The sequence below is a fragment of the Salmo salar genome, unplaced genomic scaffold (genome assembly GCF_965601325.2).
Source record: "Salmo salar unplaced genomic scaffold, fSalSal1 ptg000917l, whole genome shotgun sequence".
NCBI lineage: Eukaryota > Metazoa > Chordata > Actinopteri > Salmoniformes > Salmonidae > Salmo > Salmo salar.
Window position 1 is genome coordinate 141,365 of NW_027675553.1, and position 22,191 is coordinate 163,555.

A 22,191-nucleotide genomic window follows, 5' to 3' on the forward strand; every position below is an offset into this window, starting at 1 on the left:
AATAAACATAAATGGAACATATTCCCTTTTGCTGACGTGATGAACCACTAAGGGGACATAAATATTTAATCCCAAAACTTTCCCTTTGGTTTAACTGTTTAAGACGGTCCCCTTTTCTAATAGAGGCCGGGATGTGATCAATACCCACAGCTTGTAGGTGTAACCGATGTGAAATGGCTAGTTAGTTAGCGGTGGTGCGCGCTAATAGCATTTCAATCGGTGACGTCACTCGCTCTGAGACTTGAAGTAGTTGTTCCCCTTGCGTTGCAAGGGCCGCGGCTTTTGTGGCGCGATGGGTAACGATGCTTCGTGGGGTGTCAGTTGTTGATGTGTGCAAGGGTCCCTGGTTTGAGCCCAGGTTGGGGCGAAGAGATGGAGGCAGGGTTGCCTTGGTGTAAGGACTTATAGTGCCTTGCCATGGGGTAGTCGTCATTGCCTACCCGTATGGCATACTTGTGTTCCGCTAGGCGGTCTTGAAGGCGTCTCTTTGTCCGTCCAATGTAGAACACCTTGCACTGTGGACATTCCAATCTATAGATGACATGAGTGGTTTTGCAGTTAATGAAATGCTTGACGTAATACTCAATTTTGGAAGCTGTATCAACAAAATACTTTTTCTGTGCAATATTTCTGCAGTGGTTACATTTAAAAGAGCCCTTGGGTTTGTGGTCAAGCCAAGTTTTTTGAGAGTCACCCGGAAGATAACTGTGTACTAATTTATCATTTAGGGTAGGACATCTTTTAAAGCTTATGACTGGTGGCTCAGGAAAGACTTGGCGTAGTAGAGTATCACTTTGGATAATTCCCCAATTATTTTTAATGATTCTTTTAATGTTCTCTGCTTCAGTACTGTATTTTGTGGGTATTGATCACATTCCGGCCTCTATTAGAAAAGGGGACCGTCTTAAACAGTTAAACCAAAGGGAAAGTTTTTGGATTTACAAACTACAGGCCACTAAATACCCTGGTTTACATGAAGATATGGATTTACAAACTACAGGCCACTAAATACCCTGGTTTACATGAAGATATGGATTTACAAACTACAGGCCACTAAATACCCTGGTTTACATGAAGATATGGATTTACAAACTACAGGCCACTAAATACCCTGGTTTACATGAAGATATGGATTTACAAACTACAGGCCACTAAATACCCTGGTTTACATGAAGATATGGATTTACAAACTACAGGCCACTAAATACCCTGGTTTACATGAAGATATGGATTTACAAACTACAGGCCACTAAATACCCTGGTTTACATGAAGATATGGATTTACAAACTACAGGCCACTAAATACCCTGGTTTACATGAAGATATGGATTTACAAACTACAGGCCACTAAATACCCTGGTTTACATGAAGATATGGATTTACAAACTACAGGCCACTAAATACCCTGGTTTACATGAAGATATGGATTTACAAACTACAGGCCACTAAATACCCTGGTTTACATGAAGATATGGATTTACAAACTACAAGCCACTAAATACCCTGGTTTACATGAAGATATGGATTTACAAACTACAGGCCACTAAATACCCTGGTTTACATGAAGATATGGATTTACAAACTACAGGCCACTAAATACCCTGGTTTACATGAAGATATGGATTTACAAACTACAGGCCACTAAATACCCTGGTTTACATGAAGATATGGATTTACAAACTACAGGCCACTAAATACCCTGGTTTACATGAAGATATGGATTTACAAACTACAGGCCACTAAATACCCTGGTTTACATGAAGATATGGATTTACAAACTACAGGCCACTAAATACCCTGGTTTACATGAAGATATGGATTTACAAACTACAGGCCACTAAATACCCTGGTTTACATGAAGATATGGATTTACAAACTACAGGCCACTAAATACCCTGGTTTACATGAAGATATGGATTTACAAACTACAGGCCACTAAATACCCTGGTTTACATGAAGATATGGATTTACAAACTACAGGCCACTAAATACCCTGGTTTACATGAAGATATGGATTTACAAACTACAGGCCACTAAATACCCTGGTTTACATGAAGATATGGATTTACAAACTACAGGCCACTAAATACCCTGGTTTACATGAAGATATGGATTTACAAACTACAGGCCACTAAATACCCTGGTTTACATGAAGATATGGATTTACAAACTACAGGCCACTAAATACCCTGGTTTACATGAAGATATGGATTTACAAACTACAGGCCACTAAATACCCTGGTTTACATGAAGATATGGATTTACAAACTACAGGCCACTAAATACCCTGGTTTACATGAAGATATGGATTTACAAACTACAGGCCACTAAATACCCTGGTTTACATGAAGATATGGATTTACAAACTACAGGCCACTAAATACCCTGGTTTACATGAAGATATGGATTTACAAACTACAAGCCACTAAATACCCTGGTTTACATGAAGATATGGATTTACAAACTACAAGCCACTAAATACCCTGGTTTACATGAAGATATGGATTTACAAACTACAAGCCACTAAATACCCTGGTTTACATGAAGATATGGATTTACAAACTACAAGCCACTAAATACCCTGGTTTACATGAAGATATGGATTTACAAACTACAAGCCACTAAATACCCTGGTTTACATGAAGATATGGATTTACAAACTACAGGCCACTAAATACCCTGGTTTACATGAAGATATGGATTTACAAACTACAAGCCACTAAATACCCTGGTTTACATGAAGATATGGATTTACAATCTACAAGCCACTAAATACCCTGGTTTACATGAAGATATGGATTTCTCACCCTTCCTGTAGGGTTGTGATAGGTCCATTCCTGTAGGGTTGTGATAGGTCCATTCCTGTAGGGTTGTGATAGGTCCATTTGCTGTCATCTAGTGGTCTTTCTTCTCAATTGCCCTCAGCTATGTTTAGACTGTTGTTCATGTTTTGTTGGGTTCAAGTGTACTAGGGAATAGATTGCTTTCTTGTTCTTGACTTCTCTCCCAGACATGTTTAGGGTTGGAACTACCTTGCTGGGTGTTCTAGTGCCTCTAGCTTGGAGTTGTATTATCTTTCCTTTTTTGTGATAACACAGCCACAGTGTTTCACTTTTTAATGTGTATAGTATTGCTTACTAGGTGTGTCCAATCAATTTTGTAACCACTCCCTCTCCAATTAGGGCTAATTGGAAAAGCTGTTAAAAAGAGGACATTGTATCATTTCTTTGTATTCCCTGACGAAGGCCATGCAGCCGAAACGCGTTGGATTTTTTTTTAAACATTGTTTCTATTGAACCTGCCATACTAATAAAGGCATTTTAATCAATTATATGAAGAGTGCCTTGGTCCTCCTTTCTTTTTGATGACCTACTCACCCCTTTTACCAAAGAGCACCTTCTGTCTACCAACATTTACTATTGTGTACCTTAGTAGCGCTTCCCTTCCACATTTTTCTACTAGTTGAAAATAACTTCTATTTCACATTATAATCAACTACAATGCTTCACCTTCACCAATATAAACATGGTGTCTACTGGCTGTCAACAATTAAAAACAAGAAAAAATATATATATTCTCCCCACTAGCTTCTAGAACTCTCATCTTCCTAAAACTCACTAGCTTCTAGAACTCTCGTCCCCTTGGAACGAGCCCAAACAAAACTCATCTCCAATACGGAAAAACGTGCAGTCAAAATAAATTGTGATCTATAGCAACGCACTAGCTAAACGCAAAAAAACTAATCTTCTTGACTGCCCACCCTTGAGACAATCAGAAACCAAGTTGTCCTTACCACAGACATGTCTGATTTCAAGAGGAAACTCCTGCAATATCCGTAGTAACTTTCCACCTCACTGCGGAGCTTCTCTCTCTATTCAGGGTTCACTAGATAGGCATGTTGTTGGATCGGGGCCCAGTCCCCAATGTCATGCTCTAGTACATTTGTGTTGGCACATCTGAGAATGAACCCTGATATTATAAAAGCAGGGCAACAATGTCAATATAATTGTACCAAAAAAATTGTCAGTTGGTTGCATAAATAATTATCACTACTAAATGTTACATGAAATGTAAATATTTGATTGCATAGTCATATTTTCAACGTCATTTTGCTAGATGGGATATCCCCAATGTCAAAACAGTTTTAACGTGTCCAAATCAATAACCAATATGCAGAAACAGTTTGTGATAAATTGAAAACCTAAACATAACATGTGCTATATACACAAACATCTGCCACAATAATTATATTACTTGTATTATTTAAAACAAGCACCTTATAAAACTGTACAAGCACCAGAAACACTGTTGGTTTGACAAGTAGCAATAAATCACTGATATCGATTAGGGGGGAAATCAGGTTGTACGTGATGTTGAAACTAACACAACTAAAAAAACACATGGAAATGGGAGATATATTTCACCTCACTGATTAGAGGACAACCTGCAGAAGACAGTCAGCTACATTTTGGAGTGATGCATTTAAATTTAGGGGTCCCTAAACAAAGGAACACAACACTTATTTGTCATAACTCATCGATATCATGTGGATTTTTTTTTCTTTTTACCGTTGTTTTACCAGTTAAGTTGACTGAGAACACATTCTCATTTACAGCAACAACCTGGGGAATAGTTACAGGGGAGATGAGGGGAATGAACGAGCCAATTGTAAGCTGGGGATGATTAGGTGGCCGTGATGGTATGAGGGCCAGATTGGGAATTTAGCCAGGACACCGGGGTTAACACCCCTACTCTTACGATAAGTGCAATGGGATCTTTAATGAGCTCAGAGAGTCAGGACACCCGTTTAACGTCCCATCCGAAAGACGGCACCCTACACTGGGCAGTCACTGCCCTGGGGCATTGGGATATTGTTTAGACCAGAGGAAAGAGTTCCTCCGACTGGCCCTCCAGCAGCATATGGTCTCCCATCTAGGGACTGACCAGGACCAACCCTGCTTAGCTTCAGAAGCAAGCAAGCAGTGGGATGCAGGGTGGTATGCTGCTGGCAATCAATTGTGCGAAAGGAGGAAGATGAGTTTACACGTCCTGTTAAAACGAACAGCTCAAAATCCACATGGAATCTGGGAATAATGTGTACATCCCTGGTTAGAAGACAATTTGTAGAAAACAGCTAGCTACATTTTGAAGTGTTGCATTTTGATTCAAGTGGGTCACCAACATGGTAAGTGTAACACAACTCTTTCTTTTGTTAGTCACTTTTTGTTAAATCTCATAAATAGTAACTCTTTCAATTCAGAGCCTGGATTTTCCCCCTGAGGTTAATATCCATATCATGTTGAAATCAATAGAACAGGGGACAAACGTTTAGGGTTCTACATTGTGACATTAAAATACTCCTTCTACAATGTTAAAACATTCTACATTGTGAGATTTCATTTCATTGATATCATGAAACAATTCCTTCATGTATGTATTTTCTGATGTTTGATCAGAGATCTTTTATCAGAGTATCTCTTCCCACATTGACCACAGCTATAAGATTTCTCTCCTGTGTGTATTCTCTGGTGTCGAGTCACAGTGCCAAATGTAGTAAAACTCTTCCCACATTGACCACAGCTATAAGATTTCTCTCCTGTGTGTGTTCTCTGGTGTGTTCTCTGGTGTGCAGTCAGATTTCCAGACCCACCAAAACTCTTCCCACATTGACCACAGCTATATGGTTTCTCTCCTGTGTGTGTTCTCTGGTGCACTGTCAGCCATCCAGATCCACCAAAACTCTTCCCACATTGATCACACCTATATGGTTTCTCTCCTGTGTGTATTCTCTGGTGTCGAGTCACAGTGGCAAATGTAGTAAAACTCTTCCCACATTGATCACAGCTATAAGATTTCTCTCCTGTGTGTGTTCTCTGGTGTGCAGTCAGATTTCCAGATCGACCAAAACTCTTCCCACATTGATCACAGCTATACGGTTTCTCTCCTGTGTGTGTTCTCTGGTGCACTGTCAGCCCTCCAGATCCACCAAAACTCTTCCCACATTGACCACAGCTATAAGGTTTCTCTCCTGTGTGTATTCTCTGGTGTGATACCAGATGGCCAGATTGACCAAAACTCTTCCCACATTGACCACAGCTATAAGGTTTCTCTCCTGTGTGTGTTCTCTGGTGTGATACCAGATGGCCAGATTGACCAAAACTCTTCCCACATTGATTACAGCTATAAGGTTTCTCTCCTGTGTGGATTCTCTGATGAATTTTAATGCCTGATGGGGAGGTGAATCTCTTCCCACAGTCAGAGCAGCAGTGAGTTCTCTTCCCTGTGGATGTCTGCAGGTGTTTATTGAGGTGTTCTGATGTGGAGAGACTCTTCTCTGCCTCTTCAGCATCATGAGGGTGTTGAGGCTCCCCAGAGGATCCACGATAGTTAAGTATCTCTCCTGTGTGAACAACAAAGTCAGACAGATGATTAAAGGCCCACAACAGCGGTAATCCACTGTAAAAGGTGATGCCAACAGCGGAGCCATGATGTTGGACAACAATTGACTTCTGTAATGAATGTTACAATTATTTGATATTTGCCTTAAAATGAGCAAGAATAGTCATATTTTGTCTTGTTTTCACATTCGTAGTAACATCAATGATTGTAGGCTAGAAATAAGTTATTCATGTTGTTGAAACTCTAAGCAGTGTGCCAGACGACTTTTGGTCTCCAATATAGGCCCCTTTCTGTATTTGCTAAAATTGCGGCACGAGGGCAATTTGATTGCAGAAACTCCTCCCTGCTAATGAGGAAACCACTAGTTATGGATGTACTATATCTACCTGGAGCAAAAATGGTGAGCAAAGATTTTAGTTTTTCACAATGTATTCTGAATGTGAATGGGGGAAAACTCAGGGGAGTAACCTCCATTTCCAGGTTGCTTAGGAGTGCATTTCACACTACTTTGGATTATAATTGTAAGGATATTTTTGAATGTCCTGTTTAATAAAATGTTTGCTAAAGCATTAAGAATTATGTGTAATTATTGAAGAACCGCGTTAATGACAGTATCCATTTGGGTGTTGTCAATAAAGTTCAGATTTTATTTATTTATTTAACCAGGTAGGCCAGTTGAGAACAAGTTCTCATTTACGACTGCGACCTGGCCAAGATAAAGCAAAGCAGTGCGACACAAACAACACAGAGTTACACATGGAATAAACAAGCATACAGTCAATAACACAATAGAAAAATCTATATACAGTTGTGCAAATGGAGTAAGGAGGTAAGGCAATAAATAGGCCATAGTAGCGAAGTAATTACAATTTAGCAAATTAACACTGGAGAGATAGATGTGCAGATGATGATGTGCAAGTAGAAATACTGGTGTGCAAAAGAGCAAAAAAGTAAATAAAAACATGGGGATGAGGTAGGCAGTTGGATGGGCTATTTACAGATGGGCTGTGTACAGCTGCAGCGATCGGTAAGCTGCTCAGATAGCTGATGCTTAAAGTTAGTGAGGGAGATATATGTCTCCAACTTCAGCGATTTTTGCAATTCGTTCCAGTCATTGGCAGCAGAGAACTAGAAAGAAATGTGTCCAAAGTAGGTGTTGGCTTTGGGGATGACCAGTGAGATATACCTCCTGGAGCGCGTGCTATGGGTGGGTGTTGCTATGGTGACCTGTGAGCTGAGTGAAGGCGGCCTAGCAAAGACCTATAGATGACCTGGAGCCAGTGGGTTTGGCGACGAATATGTAGCGAGGGCCAGCCGACGAGAGCATACAGGTCGCAGTGGTGGGTGCTTGATAAGAGAATTATCTATTAAATGTAAATGAATCAATAAACCATGATGAATTATTAGTCATACAGCATGGTTAATGAATAATCAAAGTAAAGATCAATGTAGGGATCGATTAGTCTGATTAGTTCCGGAAAGTCCAGGAACCACTGGAGAGGGAAAGAAATGTGTGTATGCAATTAGTATAGAGAGATAGAGAAGCAGATGGTCAAGGGAGTAAAACCTCAGAGAGTTCCTAACCTTGAAGGAAAGGAACAGGCTGAGCCAGAAGGTGATAAACAGTGTGAGAAGTTTATGGGGGTTGCAGGTCACCAACAGATTGTGTGTAAATGCATGTGCGTAAGAAAGCAAGAACTATATAATGACTGTTTTGTTATCCTGACCTCAGAACGTTCTCTGAATAAAGCTACAGATACCTTTTGCAGAAAGCTGAGTCCTTGCCTAATTATTTGAACCCATTGTCTTACAAACTTTGGGCATTAGTCAAGGCGAATTGATTATTGATTATTATCATAAAAGATATAAAATTCCTTTAACAATTGGTCCTTCGAGCCGGATCTCAAACTGCCGCTGTCGTTCCAAGGAGACACGGAAACCGTGCGGATGAAATATCCGTAAATCAAAGACCTGGCCCTTTACTGTGGGTTCTTCACAGGCCGGTGGCAAACTGGTACGCGACAGAGGTGGTGACGAGATTCAACGAACATTGAAAAACTCAGCTGCAAATAACAAGGTTAGTAAGCTTTATTCATTGTTTTGGGGAATAGCACCTGCATGATTACATTAAATAAGGAATGAGTGAGAGCACCTGAATGTCTGCGTTGCATGATGAGTGATACACCTGTAGGTCTGCATTACATGATGAAATGAGGAATACACCGGTATGTCTGCATTGCATGATGGAATAAGGGACACAATTGGGTGTTGGCATTAAATAGCTCAGTCTTATCACTCAATATGAGTCAAAATCTGTCACTTCCAGGAGTGCTCATTTTGTCAAAAATGAAAAAATAACAACTCACAGCTGTGTTAATAGACCCAACTCAAACATCTGCTATCTTGAAATGTCCAAAAAAGGTATTTAAATGGGCCTACCAGACATCTTCTTGAGAGAAGATAAGGTCAGGGACTCCTGTCTTACTTTCTGTCATGTTGAGATGGGTTAGTTCTTCTTGAGAGAACTAACCCAAAATTAGTCGAAAGGCTAAGGGATTCTCTTCCTGAGAAGAAGCTGACAGCCTTCAAACAGAGCAAAAAAAGTGGTCCCAAACAATATGTCAAAATGAATAAAAAAATGATACAGCCGTCTTTAATAAGATCAAACTGAACTAACTGCTATCTTGAAATGTTGAAAAAGTGTTTTTAAATAGCTCAGTCTTATCACTCAATATGAGTCAAAATCTGTCACTTCCAGGAGTGCTCATTTTGTCAAAAATGAAAAAATGAAAAAAATAACAACTCACAGCTGTGTTAATAGACCCAACTCAAACATCTGCTATCTTGAAATGTCCAAAAAAGGTATGTAAATGGGCCTACCAGACATCTTCTTGAGAGAAGATAAGGTCAGGGATCTCTCTGGTTACCCACAAAGCCATTTCCTCCTTTGGCCGTCTCTCCTTCCAGTTCTCTGCTGCCAATGACTGGAACGAACTACAAAAATCTCTGAAACTGGAAACACATATCTCCCTCACTAGCTTTAAGCACCAGCTGTCAGAGCAGCTCCCAGATCACTGCACCTGTACATAGCCCATCTATAATTTAGCCCAAAATACTACTTGTTCCCCTACTGTATTTATTTATTTATTTATTTTGCTCCTTTGCACCATATTATTTATATTTTAACTTTGAACTTTCTTCAAATTATAAATCTACCATTCCAGTGTTTTACTTGCTATATTGTATTTACTTTGCCACCATGGCCTATTTATTGCCTTTACCTCCCTTATCTCACCTAATTTGCTCACAATGTATATAGACTTATGTTTTTACTGTATTATTGACTGTATGTTTGTTTTACTCCATGTGTAACTCTGTGTTGTTGTATGTTGTCGAACTGCTTTGCTTTATCTTGGCCAGGTCGCAATTGTAAATGAGAACTTGTTCTCAACTTGCCTACCTGGTTAAATAAAGGTGAAATAAATACAAATGTATATACTGTATTCCAGTCCTGGTTCATCCTATATAACTACTGCTGTCCACTTCATATGTATATACTGTATTCCAGTCCTGGTTCATCCTATATAACTACTGCTGTCCACTTCATATGTATATACTGTATTCTAGTCATGGTTCATCCTATATAACTACTGCTGCCCACTTCATATGTATATACTGTATTCTAGTCCTGGTTCATCCTATATAACTACTGCTGTCCACTTCATATGTATATACTGTATTCCAGTCATGGTTCATCCTATATAACTACTGCTGTCCACTTAATATGTATATACTGTATTCTAGTCCTGGTTCATCCTATATAACTACTACTGTACATCTACTATTCTTCAGATATACTACAGATGTACTCCAAATTGTCTATGCATCACATCACAGTATACAGTGTATATATGTATATATATATATATATATATCATTGCTTGTCCTAATATTTTCATTGACTTCTGCCCTCTGTGAGCTGGGAACACAAGCATTGTTAGATATTACTGCACTGTTGGAGCTGGGAACACAAGCATTGTTAGATATTACTGCACTGTTGGAACCAGGAACACAAGCATTTCCCTTCACCCACAATAACATCTGATAAATATGTGTATGAAACCAATAAAATAAAATGTGATTGTATTGTTGAAAGTGTTAGATAATTCTCAATCCGTGTTGTGTCTTGTCTAAGAACAGCCCTTAGCCGTGGTACTGTATAATAACCATATATCACACCTCCTCAGGACTTATCGATTTATAAGGCATTATAAAGGTGATTAAAATAATGATACATACGTACTTCATAGAAAACTGTTACCCTTCATATATTCTAACAACTCACATTTTAAGATTCATTATGTCATTTGTTCCATGTTAAGGGCTCTAACATTGGAACAAAACTATTTGTCTCCCTCTTGATGTTGCATGCAGTTCCTCTCTCTCTTCCTGCATTCCTCCCTCCCTCCCTCTAACCCCACCCCTCTGGCAGAACCAGGAAGTCCATCCCCCTTCACAAACTCTCTTCTGAGGAAACGAAACTGATCTGAGTCTCTGTGTCGTCTGTCTGTGTGAGAGTGAACAACCGTCCAAATGGCTCAACAGGGAGTTCTGCTGGACCAGGACCAGTTCTGTTGTTCTGTCTGTCTGGATCTACTGAAGGAACCAGTTGCCATCCCCTGTGGACACAGTTACTGTAGGAGCTGTATTGAGGGCTGCTGGGATCAGGATGTTCTGAAAGGGGTCTATAGCTGTCCTCAGTGCAGACAGACCTTCAGTCCGAGGCCGACGCTGAGTAAAAATAACATGTTGGCTGAGGTGGTGGAGAAACTGAAGAAGACAGGACTCCAGGCTGCTCCCCCTCCTGCTCTGTGCTATGCTGGACCTAGAGATGTGGTGTGTGATGTCTGCACTGGGACCAGAAAGCAGAAAGCCCTCATGTCCTGTCTGGTGTGTCTGGCCTCTTACTGTGAGACTCACCTCCAATCTCACTACGAATCTCCTGCTTTGAAGAAGCACAAGATGGTCAAAGCCACCGCACAACTACAGGAGAAGATCTGCTCTCATCATGACAAACTGCTGGAGGTTTACTGTCGTACCGATCAGCAGTGTATCTGTTATCAGTGTACAATGGACGAACATAAAGGCCATGATACAGTGTCAGCTGCAGCAGAGATGACTGAGAAACAGGTAAGACCAGAACAACTTATTGGTGACTGTCTGATAAACAAAGAATTAAAGATACAGTAGGAACTAAGGCTGTTTGAATATGAGATCATTGAAATGAAATGAATCCTCAGCAGAACAAATATGAACACAAACCTTGAGTATATTGATATGTCAACCCAGATTCTCTAAATGTATCACCATTTTATAATGTCAAAGACTATTATCATTCTGAATGCCCTTTTATGAGTCCAAAGTTCAGTCTCAACCTGTTGATACATGTAGTCCTACCATAAAAACTATAATCATTCACATAGCAACAAATAAATATCATTTAGTAAATGGACCATCCATTTTTTTAGATCTTCCTCTCTATGGGCCCTATGTCACATTACTATACTATTGATCTACTGGACTAATAAAGCTTGATAGCTCATTGAAGAGTGATTCTCCACAGAGGCAGCTGGGGATGAGTCAGCAGAAGGTCCAGCAGAGATTCCAGGAGAGAGAGAAGGAGCTGAAGGAGCTCCAACAGGCTGTGGAGTCTCTCAAGGTGAGTATTGTTGACCAGAGGAGACACACCATTTCACCTGTCTCCTCCAGTCAGAGAGAGAGAGAGAGGAAGAGGGGCCCCTATCCAATCCCACTGACCCCACTGTTGGGAACAGGTTGTCACTGCTGAGGCAGTGAAGAAAGTAGAGGAGGATGGGTCAAGGCTGAGGGATCCTGAGAGGATCCCTGTGAGTAGTAGATCTGTGACAGCACAGAGGGATGGGCCAACCATTGATATATGCTTCAGTAAGGTTGGCTTCTTAGTGTTCATAGCAAATGGTTATCAACTGTACCGCAGAAATGGAATGTAAATCACAGAAGAAAAAAAATGTTTTGGTGGCAGCTGCAGAGAAGTATTTGGTCATACTAGATTTGACTTCAGAAGAGTTCCAGGGTGTGTTGAGTGGTGGTGTCCTGTCCTCCCAGGTCGTTGGCCTGGTGCAGGAGCAGATAGGGTCAAAGTAGTGGAATGGGGTAGTGGGTTTTAATGAGTGTAGGGTTAGTTGGCCTGGTGCAGGAGCAGATAGGGTCAAAGTAGTGGAATGGGGTAGTGGGTTTTAATGAGTGTAGGGTTAGTTGGCCTGGTGCAGGAGCAGATAGGGTCAAAGTAGTGGAATGGGGTAGTGGGTTTTAATGAGTGTAGGGTTAGTTGGCCTGGTGCAGGAGCAGATAGGGTCAAAGTAGTGGAATGGGGGTAGTGGGTTTTAATGAGTGTAGGGTTAGTTGGCCTGGTGCAGGAGCAGATAGGGTCAAAGTAGTGGAATGGGGGTAGTGGGTTTTAATGAGTGTAGGGTTAGTTGGCCTGGTGCAGGAGCAGATAGGGTCAAAGTAGTGGAATGGGGTAGTGGGTTTTAATGAGTGTAGGGTTAGTTGGCCTGGTGCAGGAGCAGATAGGGTCAAAGTAGTGGAATGGGGTAGTGGGTTTTAATGAGTGTAGGGTTAGTTGGCCTGGTGCAGGAGCAGATAGGGTCAAAGTAGTGGAATGGGGTAGTGGGTTTTAATGAGTGTAGGGTTAGTTGGCCTGGTGCAGGAGCAGATAGGGTCAAAGTAGTGGAATGGGGTAGTGGGTTTTAATGAGTGTAGGGTTAGTTGGCCTGGTGCAGGAGCAGATAGGGTCAAAGTAGTGGAATGGGGGTAGTGGGTTTTAAAACCTCTCTAGGCTAGGCGGGACGAATTCGTCCCACCTACGTAACAGCCACTACTATCCTGTGGCGCGATTTTCAAAACCTTAAAAATCCTATTACTTCAATTTCTCAAACATATGACTATTTTACAGCCATTTAAAGACAAGACTCTCGTTAATCTAACCACACTGTCCGATTTCAAAAAGGCTTTACAACGAAAGCAAAACATTAGATTATGTCAGCAGAGTACCAAGCCAGAAATAATCAGACACCCATTTTTCAAGCCAGCATATAATGTCACCAAAACCCAGAAGACAGCTAAATGCAGCACTCACCTTTGATGATCTTCATCAGATGACAACCCTAGGACATTATGTTATACAATACATGCATGTTTTGTTCAATCAAGTTCATATTTATATCAAAAACCAGCTTTTACATTAGCATGTGACGTTCAGAACTAGCATACCCCCCGCAAACTTCCGGGGAATTCGCTAACATTTTACTAAATTACTCACGATAAACGTTCACAAAAAGCATAACAATTATTTTAAGAATTATAGATACAGACCTCCTCTATGCACTCGATATGTCCGATTTTAAAATAGCTTTTTGGTGAAAGCACATTTTGCAATATTCTAAGTACATAGCCCAGGCATCACGGGCTCGCTATTTAGACACCCGGCAAGTTTAGCACTCACCATAATCATATTTACTATTATAAAAGTTTGATTACCTTTTGTTGTCTTCGTCAGAATACACACCCAGGACTGCTACTTCAATAACAAATGTTGGTTTGGTCCAAAATAATCCATCGTTATATCCGAATAGCGGCGTTTTGTTCGTGCGTTCCAGACACAACCTGAAATAGTAAAGAAGTGTCGCGCGCATGGCGCAATTCGTGACAATAAAATTCTAAATATTCCATTACCGTACTTCGAAGCATGTCAACCGCTGTTTAAAATCAATTTTTACGACACTTTTCTCGTAGAAAAGCGATAATATTCCGACAGGGAATCTCCTTTTCGGCAAACAGAGGAAAAAATCCCAAAGGCGGGGGCGGTCGGGGTCACGCTCATAAGGCCAGTGTCCCTTGATCGGCCACTTGAGAAAGGCGATAATGTGTTTCAGCCTGGGGCTGGAATGACGACATTCTGTTTTTTCCCGGGCTCTGAGCGCCTATGGACGACGTGGGAAGTGTCACGTTAGAGCAGAGATCCTTAGTAAATGATAGAGATGGAAAAGAAGTTCAAGAAATGGTCAGACAGGACACTTCCTGTAAAGGAATCTCTCAGGTTTTGACCTGCCATTTGAGTTCTGTTATACTCACAGACACCATTCAAACAGTTTTAGAAAATTTAGGGTGTTTTCTATCCATATGTAATAAGTATATGCATATTCTAGTTACTGGGTAGGAGTGGTAACCAGATTAAATCGGGTATGTTTTTTATCCAGCCGTGTCAATACTGCCCCCTAGCCCTAACAGGTTAAGCTCTAGTGTTATGTTTTGGGAAGTGTGTTTTCATCACCTTAGGGTGACACTAGAGACTTGTGAAGAGCAGACTCCTTAGGGTGACACTAGAGACTTGTGAAGAGCAGACTCCTTAGGGTGACACTAGAGACTTGTGAAGAGCAGACTCCTTAGGGTGACACTAGAGACTTGTGAAGAGCAGACTCCTTAGGGTGACACTAGAGACTTGTGAAGAGCAGACTCCTTAGGGTGACACTAGAGACTTGTGAAGAGCAGACTCCTTAGGGTGACACTAGAGACTTGTGAAGAGCAGACTCCTTAGGGTGACACTAGAGACTTGTGAAGTGCAGACTCCTTAGGGTGACACTAGAGACTTGTGAAGAGCAGACTCCTTAGGGTGACACTAGAGACTTGTGAAGTGCAGACTCCTTAGGGTGACACTAGAGACTTGTGAAGAGCAGACTCCTTAGGGTGACACTAGAGACTTGTGAAGAGCAGACTCAACAACCTCTCTCTGCATCATCAGGACAGTTGCTTTGTGAGAAAGTGTTAACTGTGGAAGGCGTTAACCCATGTACACAGTTAGCCAATTGTTATGTAAAATGCCGCTCGGAAGGTCCAAGTGGTCTCGTCTTGGCCCCAAGTCAGAGCAGGACCACTGAGGCCATAGCTCAGCGGGACACTGGATCCAGGCTGTGGAGTTGGAAACAAAGTCTGTGGCCACTCTGGGGAAAATCCTCAATGGAAATGGCTGATATCTGTAGAGGTTCTGTATAGAAGCTTATAGAAAGTATGGATTAAACACACCTTTATCTCCATCCTCTAGATGTTTACATTTTAACATCCTTATATAACCAGCTCAGGGCTCCATGCCTGTTTTCTAGTTAGTTTAAAGACTTTCCTACAGTAGCTTCTCCAACCTCGCCTCATGCTGTGAGTATCTGGTACTATGCTACACTGCACATTGGAGATTCAGGAACGTTTAGAGGTATTGGCCTATCAGAGAGTCAGAGCCGGCATCCCAAATGGCACCCTGTTCCCTATATAGTGCCCTACTTTAGATCAGAGTTCTGGTCAAACGTAGTGCTCTGGCCATTAGGCTCTGGTCAAAAGTAGTGCACTATATAGTGAATAGGGTGCCACTTGGGACGCAAACTGGGAGTCTGTTGGCTCTGTTCCTCTAGTCTTAGACAGACCTTTAGTTTGAATTATGGCCACCACATGCTGGGACAACCACCCCAGGAGGTAATGTCACACTCTTCTTCTGGCTTCTCTTCCATTATCTCTTTCTTTCTCTCTTCTGGTCTTCATTCCTGCCAGTGTCAGAGGAATAAGGAGGAGATTGTAGAGAGATAGTGTGTCACAGCTTGCCTCTTTGGAATATATGTACTATCTAGAATGGAGACTGCCATTGTCATTTAGTCCAGTTAGCTTTTACCAGTCCTATCACATTTTAGAGAGATATACGTCTGTATGACATTACAACAGATAACTGGAAACATTTTATGTTCTTTTTAAGGCAGCTGCATTTAGAAGACAGATTTCTTCTGTCCACAGCTGTACAACTAGTGGAATTCTGGATATAGATACTGTAGTTACTGTAGTAATGTGGTTGTAGATGTATAGATGTACTGTAGTTACTGTAGTAATGTGGTTGTAGATGTATAGATGTACTGTAGTTACTGTAGTAATGCGGTTGTAGATGTATAGATGTACTGTAGTTACTGTAGTAATGCGGTGGTAGATGTATAGATGTACTGTAGTTACTGTAGTAATGCGGTTGTAGATGTATAGATGTACTGTAGTTACTGTAGTAATGCGGTTGTAGATGTATAGATGTACTGTAGTTACTGTAGTAATGCGGTTGTAGATGTATAGATGTACTGTAGTTACTGTAGTAATGCGGTTGTAGATGTATAGATGTACTGTAGTTACTGTAGTAATGCGGTTGTAGATGTATAGATGTACTGTAGTTACTGTAGTAATGTGGTTGTAGATGTATAGATGTACTGTAGTTACTGTAGTAATGCGGTTGTAGATGTATAGATGTACTGTAGTTACTGTACTAATGTAGTAATGCGGTTGTAGATGTATAGATGTACTGTAGTTACAGTAGTAATGCGGTTGTAGATGTATAGATGTACTGTAGATCTTTTCTATTTAAATTAAATTGTTGTCTCAGTTCATTCCAATATATAAATTAAATGGCTTTTTACTGTATTACAACCAACCTTTTATGTAAAATGTTCACAATATCAACATTCCCGTAACTTGTTTCGATATCATAGCGTAAACAAAATTAGCCCGACCATTTGACAGAACTAACCGCTCCTCAAAACATACAATTAATCTTTATTCTCTCTAATGCCTATGTTTTTGTATTTTTTGGGCAATGTTTTTGCCCATTTAACATACTTCTTATCAATTTGCGTGAATTAATTGATATGGCAGTAGATCCATTTACATTAATTTTAAGGTTGTGAGCTTTCTTTGACAACAAAAGGATAACTCAAAGTCATTAACCTTGACTCTAGATGTGATCAGTCGTCATGTCCTCATTTTGTATTTAGTCTGTTCAAGACGTAAATGTGTTTCAGATGACGTCTCGATATGGTATGACCCAACCAGAGCAGAGTGTGTGTGTTACACGGTCCTCATATTGTTGGCTAGCAGATATTGTACAGTTTTAACCATTTCTATAGAGTCTTGCTTAAAAACCCCAGATCCACATATTAATATTTTCATCTATAGGTCATCTATAAAACAGTATTATCCATTTCTTATCACAAATTATTTTCACATACAGTATAATGTATAATATCCTAATTTACTGTTATGGTGCTGTGTTATTACAAACAAATATTTATTCTTCATCATTTCATTCAAGGCAAGCAAGTCCAGTGGAATTATACCCTTCCAGTGTCCTACAGCAAAGCAGGTAAGAAAGCTGCATTCTTGTTATTAGATAAAATAGTTAATGTTCTTTGTAAACACATTGTGGTATTTTTGATGTGAGGAAACATTGTAGTAATTTCCAGTAAGACTTATACAAATTAATTTTAGAAAAAGACGCTATCTGCAAAATCTGAAGCGCCATCATGATCGTTATGAGAAGGCTAAAAAAGAGATAGCTGAGAGACAGAGGTCTTTCAATCAGTTCACCATAATTAATTTATCTGTGAGTATGTAGGTGTTATGCACAATGTGATGGTACTGTAGGGAGTATGATACCCCAGGTATTAATACATGTATAAGTTATTGACAGAATTAGATGCTTTTTTTCTCCATTTTTCTTCAGACCTCTACTGACCTACTTGATGAATCTTCGGATGCTACGGACTATGACGATGCAGACTATGTTCCAGACACATGTGGCAGTTTCTTGGATGCTTCTATTATAAGTACTATAAGTTCTTGTAGTAAGGAATATAAAACCACAGAAAATAATCTCCACCACAAACTGTCAGAGAACACACCATTAGGGAACGTTACAGCACACAGTGGGGATAGTACCACCAGTTCAGAGAAGCCAAGAACATTAAGTTATTCAAAGATGCGCAGCAATCCTTGTACTTCAGTAATAAGCTGCAGTGTGAATTCATCAGAGAACACATCACACCAGAAAAGCTCCATAAATGTCACACCTTTGTCAATAACAGCAAAAGGAAGCAAGTACAACAAGAAGCAATTTTGTCTTTATTGTAAAAAGGCCATTTCTAAATTGGCAAGACACCTCGAATCCATCCACAGTGAAAAGCCTGATGTTGCAATGGCTTTCAGTTTTAATAAAGGATCCCGCAAAAGAAGAGAGTTGTTACGCTCTCTTAAGAAGAGAGGAAACTTTGACCATAATGCTGAAGTGGCAAGCTGTGGCACTGGAGAGATGGTTGCCTGTAGAAGACCTAGTACTGCAAAACCATCTGATTACTACCGTCACTGCAAATTTTGCGAAGGACTGTATGCAAGAAATTCCCTATGGAGACGTGAGAAACTGCCCGAAGAAATCTGTTGAGGGAGAGCCTCAAGTTGGGCGGAAATGGATTCAATTGCACATACCAAGACCTGACTCAGTTAAGGAAGCTGTTTGGAAGATTGTTTGTGAAATGAACCAGGATGACGTTTCCTCGGTTGTAAGGAGTGAAACTGAAATCCTTTGTATCGGCGAGTCAGTGTTAAATTCCAGGAAACCATATGAGAAAAGGAATGACTACGCACGCCAAAAAATGAGAGAGATGGCAAGACTATTGATAACGGCAAGGGCTATAACACCATTGAAGAGCACCGAAGACCTTGTTATGCCCTGTAACTTTCCCCATGTGATACAGGCAGTAAGATCTGTTGCTGGTTATGATGTTGAAAGCAACTCGTATAAAATCCCATCATTGGCTTTGAAATTGGGACACAGTTTAGCCAAAGTTGCAGGCATTGTGCAATGCAATGCCATCATTGCAAATCGCCCTGCTGTTGCAGAGTCTGCAAAGCAATTTGCCACTTTACATCAGAAAAAGTGGACAGAGTCCATTTCAGCTACCGCGTTGGGTACACTTCAACAAGCCAAATGGAATAAACCACAGGTTTGACCCTTTACAGAGGATGTGTCGGCGCTGCACAAGTTTCTTGCTACTGAGCGTGCTAAGTGTATGAAGGACCTTGAGGAAGAACCCAACAGCAAAAGCTTTGGAAATCTTGCTAAAGTGACTTTGACGCAGGTAGTACTATTTAACAGAAGGAGGGAAGGGGAAGTTTCAAAAATGGAGCTTCAGTCTTTCACATCCAGGGATCTTACGGAGCTGAATCCAGACATTGTGAGTGGCCTTACTGACTTTGAGAGGAAGCTTGCAGAGCACTTTGAGAGAGTTGAGATTCGAGGTAAAAGGTCAAGAAAGGTTCCAGTGCTTCTAACCCCTGACATGATTGCTGCTATGGACCTCCTCATGATAAGCAGGAAAGAGTGTCAAATCCACAAAGAAAATGTGTACATGTTTGCACGGCCAGGTATCCTTTCCCATTACAGAGGCTCCGACTGCTTTCGCAAGTATGCAAATCAATGCGGCGCAAAGAACCCAGAGGCACCTTTCTAGGACATGACATCCATGTCCATAGAGAATTCTATCGGCTTCCAGAGAGTACCCTGCAGCTCGCAAAAGTCAGCAAACTGTTGATAGCAATCGAAAAAGGAAGACTGCCTTACCTGCAGGGGAAAGGGCTGGATGACATTGAGGTCAATCCTGAAGTTAAAACTTTGTTTGAAATATAGTTTTTAGCAACTTCAAATATAACTATTATAAGTGTTGTTAGTCCTTCATTTAAATAATTGGCCGTAAATGTTTTTTACCCAACCAGATGAAGTAGAAATGAGTGATGATGATTCCAGCGAAGAATCCATTGCTGACCTACATCAATGCAAAGGTATCCTGACTTGTATATATGTGGTAATATCTTTAAGTTATGTCACATAAATGCACATTTCTGTTGGGATTATCGAAACGATCCTCTATCTGTTTTTAAACAATCACATTGGTGGTGATAAGTAATTCCACATTTATGGATTTGCAATCAGTTTATGTTTATATCTGAAATATCAGTTAATATCTAATGTAGAATTGCGTATTGCCTGACATTGAGGTTGTTTACAGTGAATAATACAAGCAAGCAAATGTATTGTCATAAAGCTCATAGAAAATAATCACATTCATTATTACTTTGCAAAGGCTCAACAACAGAAACTTCTAGGGACCAGACACTTCTGAGGCAAACACAAGAGTCAACCACCCTGGATAACATGGAGGGCACTCCTGAGTCAACCACCCTGGATAACATGGAGGGCACTCCTGAGCCAACCACCCTGGATAACATGGAGGGCACTCCTGAGTCAACCACCCTGGATAACATGGAGGGCACTCCTTAGCCAACCACCCTGGATAACATGGAGGGCACTCCTGAGCCAACCACCCTGGATAACATGGAGGGCACTCCTGAGTCAACCACCCTGGATAACATGGAGGGCACTCCTGAGCCAACCACCCTGGATAACATGAGCAACACACAACCAAGACATGGTAAAATAGTCACATCCCAAGCTTCCTCAAAGTGCTCCAAAGGAAAGCAAGGTTAGTAAGCATTTTGTATTCACATGTATTGATAACATCATATAACTACTAACTAGAATCCTTTGTATCATATCCTCCATTTGTCACTTTAACAGAGCTCATTGTTAATCAGCTGTATTTTGTTTGCATTTATGAAAGCTGTGAAGGTGAGAAGCAAGTGGACAGGTGATGAAGTGAAAGCTGTTGAGCGGCATTTGCTTAATTTCATAACAAGTTGCAGAATACCAGGTAAAAAGGACTGTGACTCCTGCCTACAAGCAGAGCCAGTAGCTCTGAAAGACAGAGACTGGTTTGCTATCAAATATCCACAACAGAAACGTAGCATTAAAAAGGAAGATGAATAGATAGAACTAGAGCCAACTGTAGCTCAGGTACCATCCAATTCCAATCAGCTTCTCCTCAGATAGTGTTAATATCTGTGGGTTTCATTTTCATATTATTTTCCTTAAATGATTTATATTTTTGGTTCTTGTACAAACATGCCACATAGGCTCGACTGTAGATCCAACATGTTCGTATTGTTTATGTATAATTGAGGGCTATTAATGAGCATATGTTTGCCACTTATGGTCACATGTTTTTGGAATAACAGTTGATGATATAGGTTAATACTCTGCTCTCATTGACAGGGAAAAGAGATAAACAGTCCTTAAAGGGATTGTTATTGTTCCCAAGTTTTCAGCAGCACTTTGTTCTTAACCACAAGTTGTTGAATGTGGCAAGGTGTTTCAATTACTGTTAAACTATTACCATTTCAATGGGTGCTTGTAACAGGCCTTGTGTATAGTAACTTGCACTACGTAAATATGATGTAAATCCCTACGTTATTTAGACAGTTAGCTGAATATACTGTACACTGTCATGTTTCATAAAAGCTGGATGCTTTAATAGAGAGTTTCTCATTCATTTTAAACATGCCATTTCTACTGCCTTGTGCATAGCAGGGAAGGAGGCAAAGTGTAGGTGGTCTATTCTGGGTATTCAATTGATTTGTTAATTTGCATATTTTCACTGGCACTCAATAAAAGTAAGAAAGGCATAAAGTGTTCCCTCTTTTTTTACATTAATATTGACTGCAAATGTATATATATATATATATATATATATATATATATATATATATATATATATATATATATATATATATACAGTGGGGGGGAAAAGTATTTAGTCAGCCACCAATTGTGCAAGTTCTCCCACTTAAAAAGATGAGAGAGGCCTGTAATTTTCATCATAGGTACACGTCAACTATGACAGACAAAATGAGAAAAAAAATCCAGAAAATCACATTGTAGGATTTTTTATGAATTTATTTGGAAATTATGGTGGAAAATAAGTATTTGGTCAATAACAAAAATGTATCTCAATA

The 22,191-nt window shown here is 40.3% G+C and overlaps 1 protein-coding gene across 2 annotated transcripts; it reads left to right on the forward strand.

The window, feature by feature from the left end:
* The first annotated feature begins 10,895 nt into the window (after positions 1-10,895).
* Positions 10,896-21,855, forward strand: LOC145877342 (E3 ubiquitin-protein ligase TRIM8-like). Of its 2 annotated transcripts, XM_082972659.1 has the most exons (7): positions 10,896-11,589; positions 12,023-12,118; positions 17,600-17,650; positions 18,011-18,113; positions 20,056-20,121; positions 20,424-20,822; positions 20,961-21,855. In XM_082972659.1, the coding sequence occupies exons 1-6, from the start codon at positions 10,993-10,995 to the stop codon at positions 20,618-20,620; spliced, it is 1,110 nt and encodes a 369-aa protein (XP_082828785.1). In that variant the 5' UTR covers positions 10,896-10,992; the 3' UTR covers positions 20,621-20,822; positions 20,961-21,855. The 2 variants fall into 2 exon arrangements, with proteins under 2 accessions (XP_082828785.1, XP_082828784.1); XM_082972658.1 differs by lacking the exon at positions 20,961-21,855 and having other exon boundaries at positions 18,011-20,121; positions 20,424-20,821.
* The last annotated feature ends 336 nt before the right edge of the window (positions 21,856-22,191 follow it).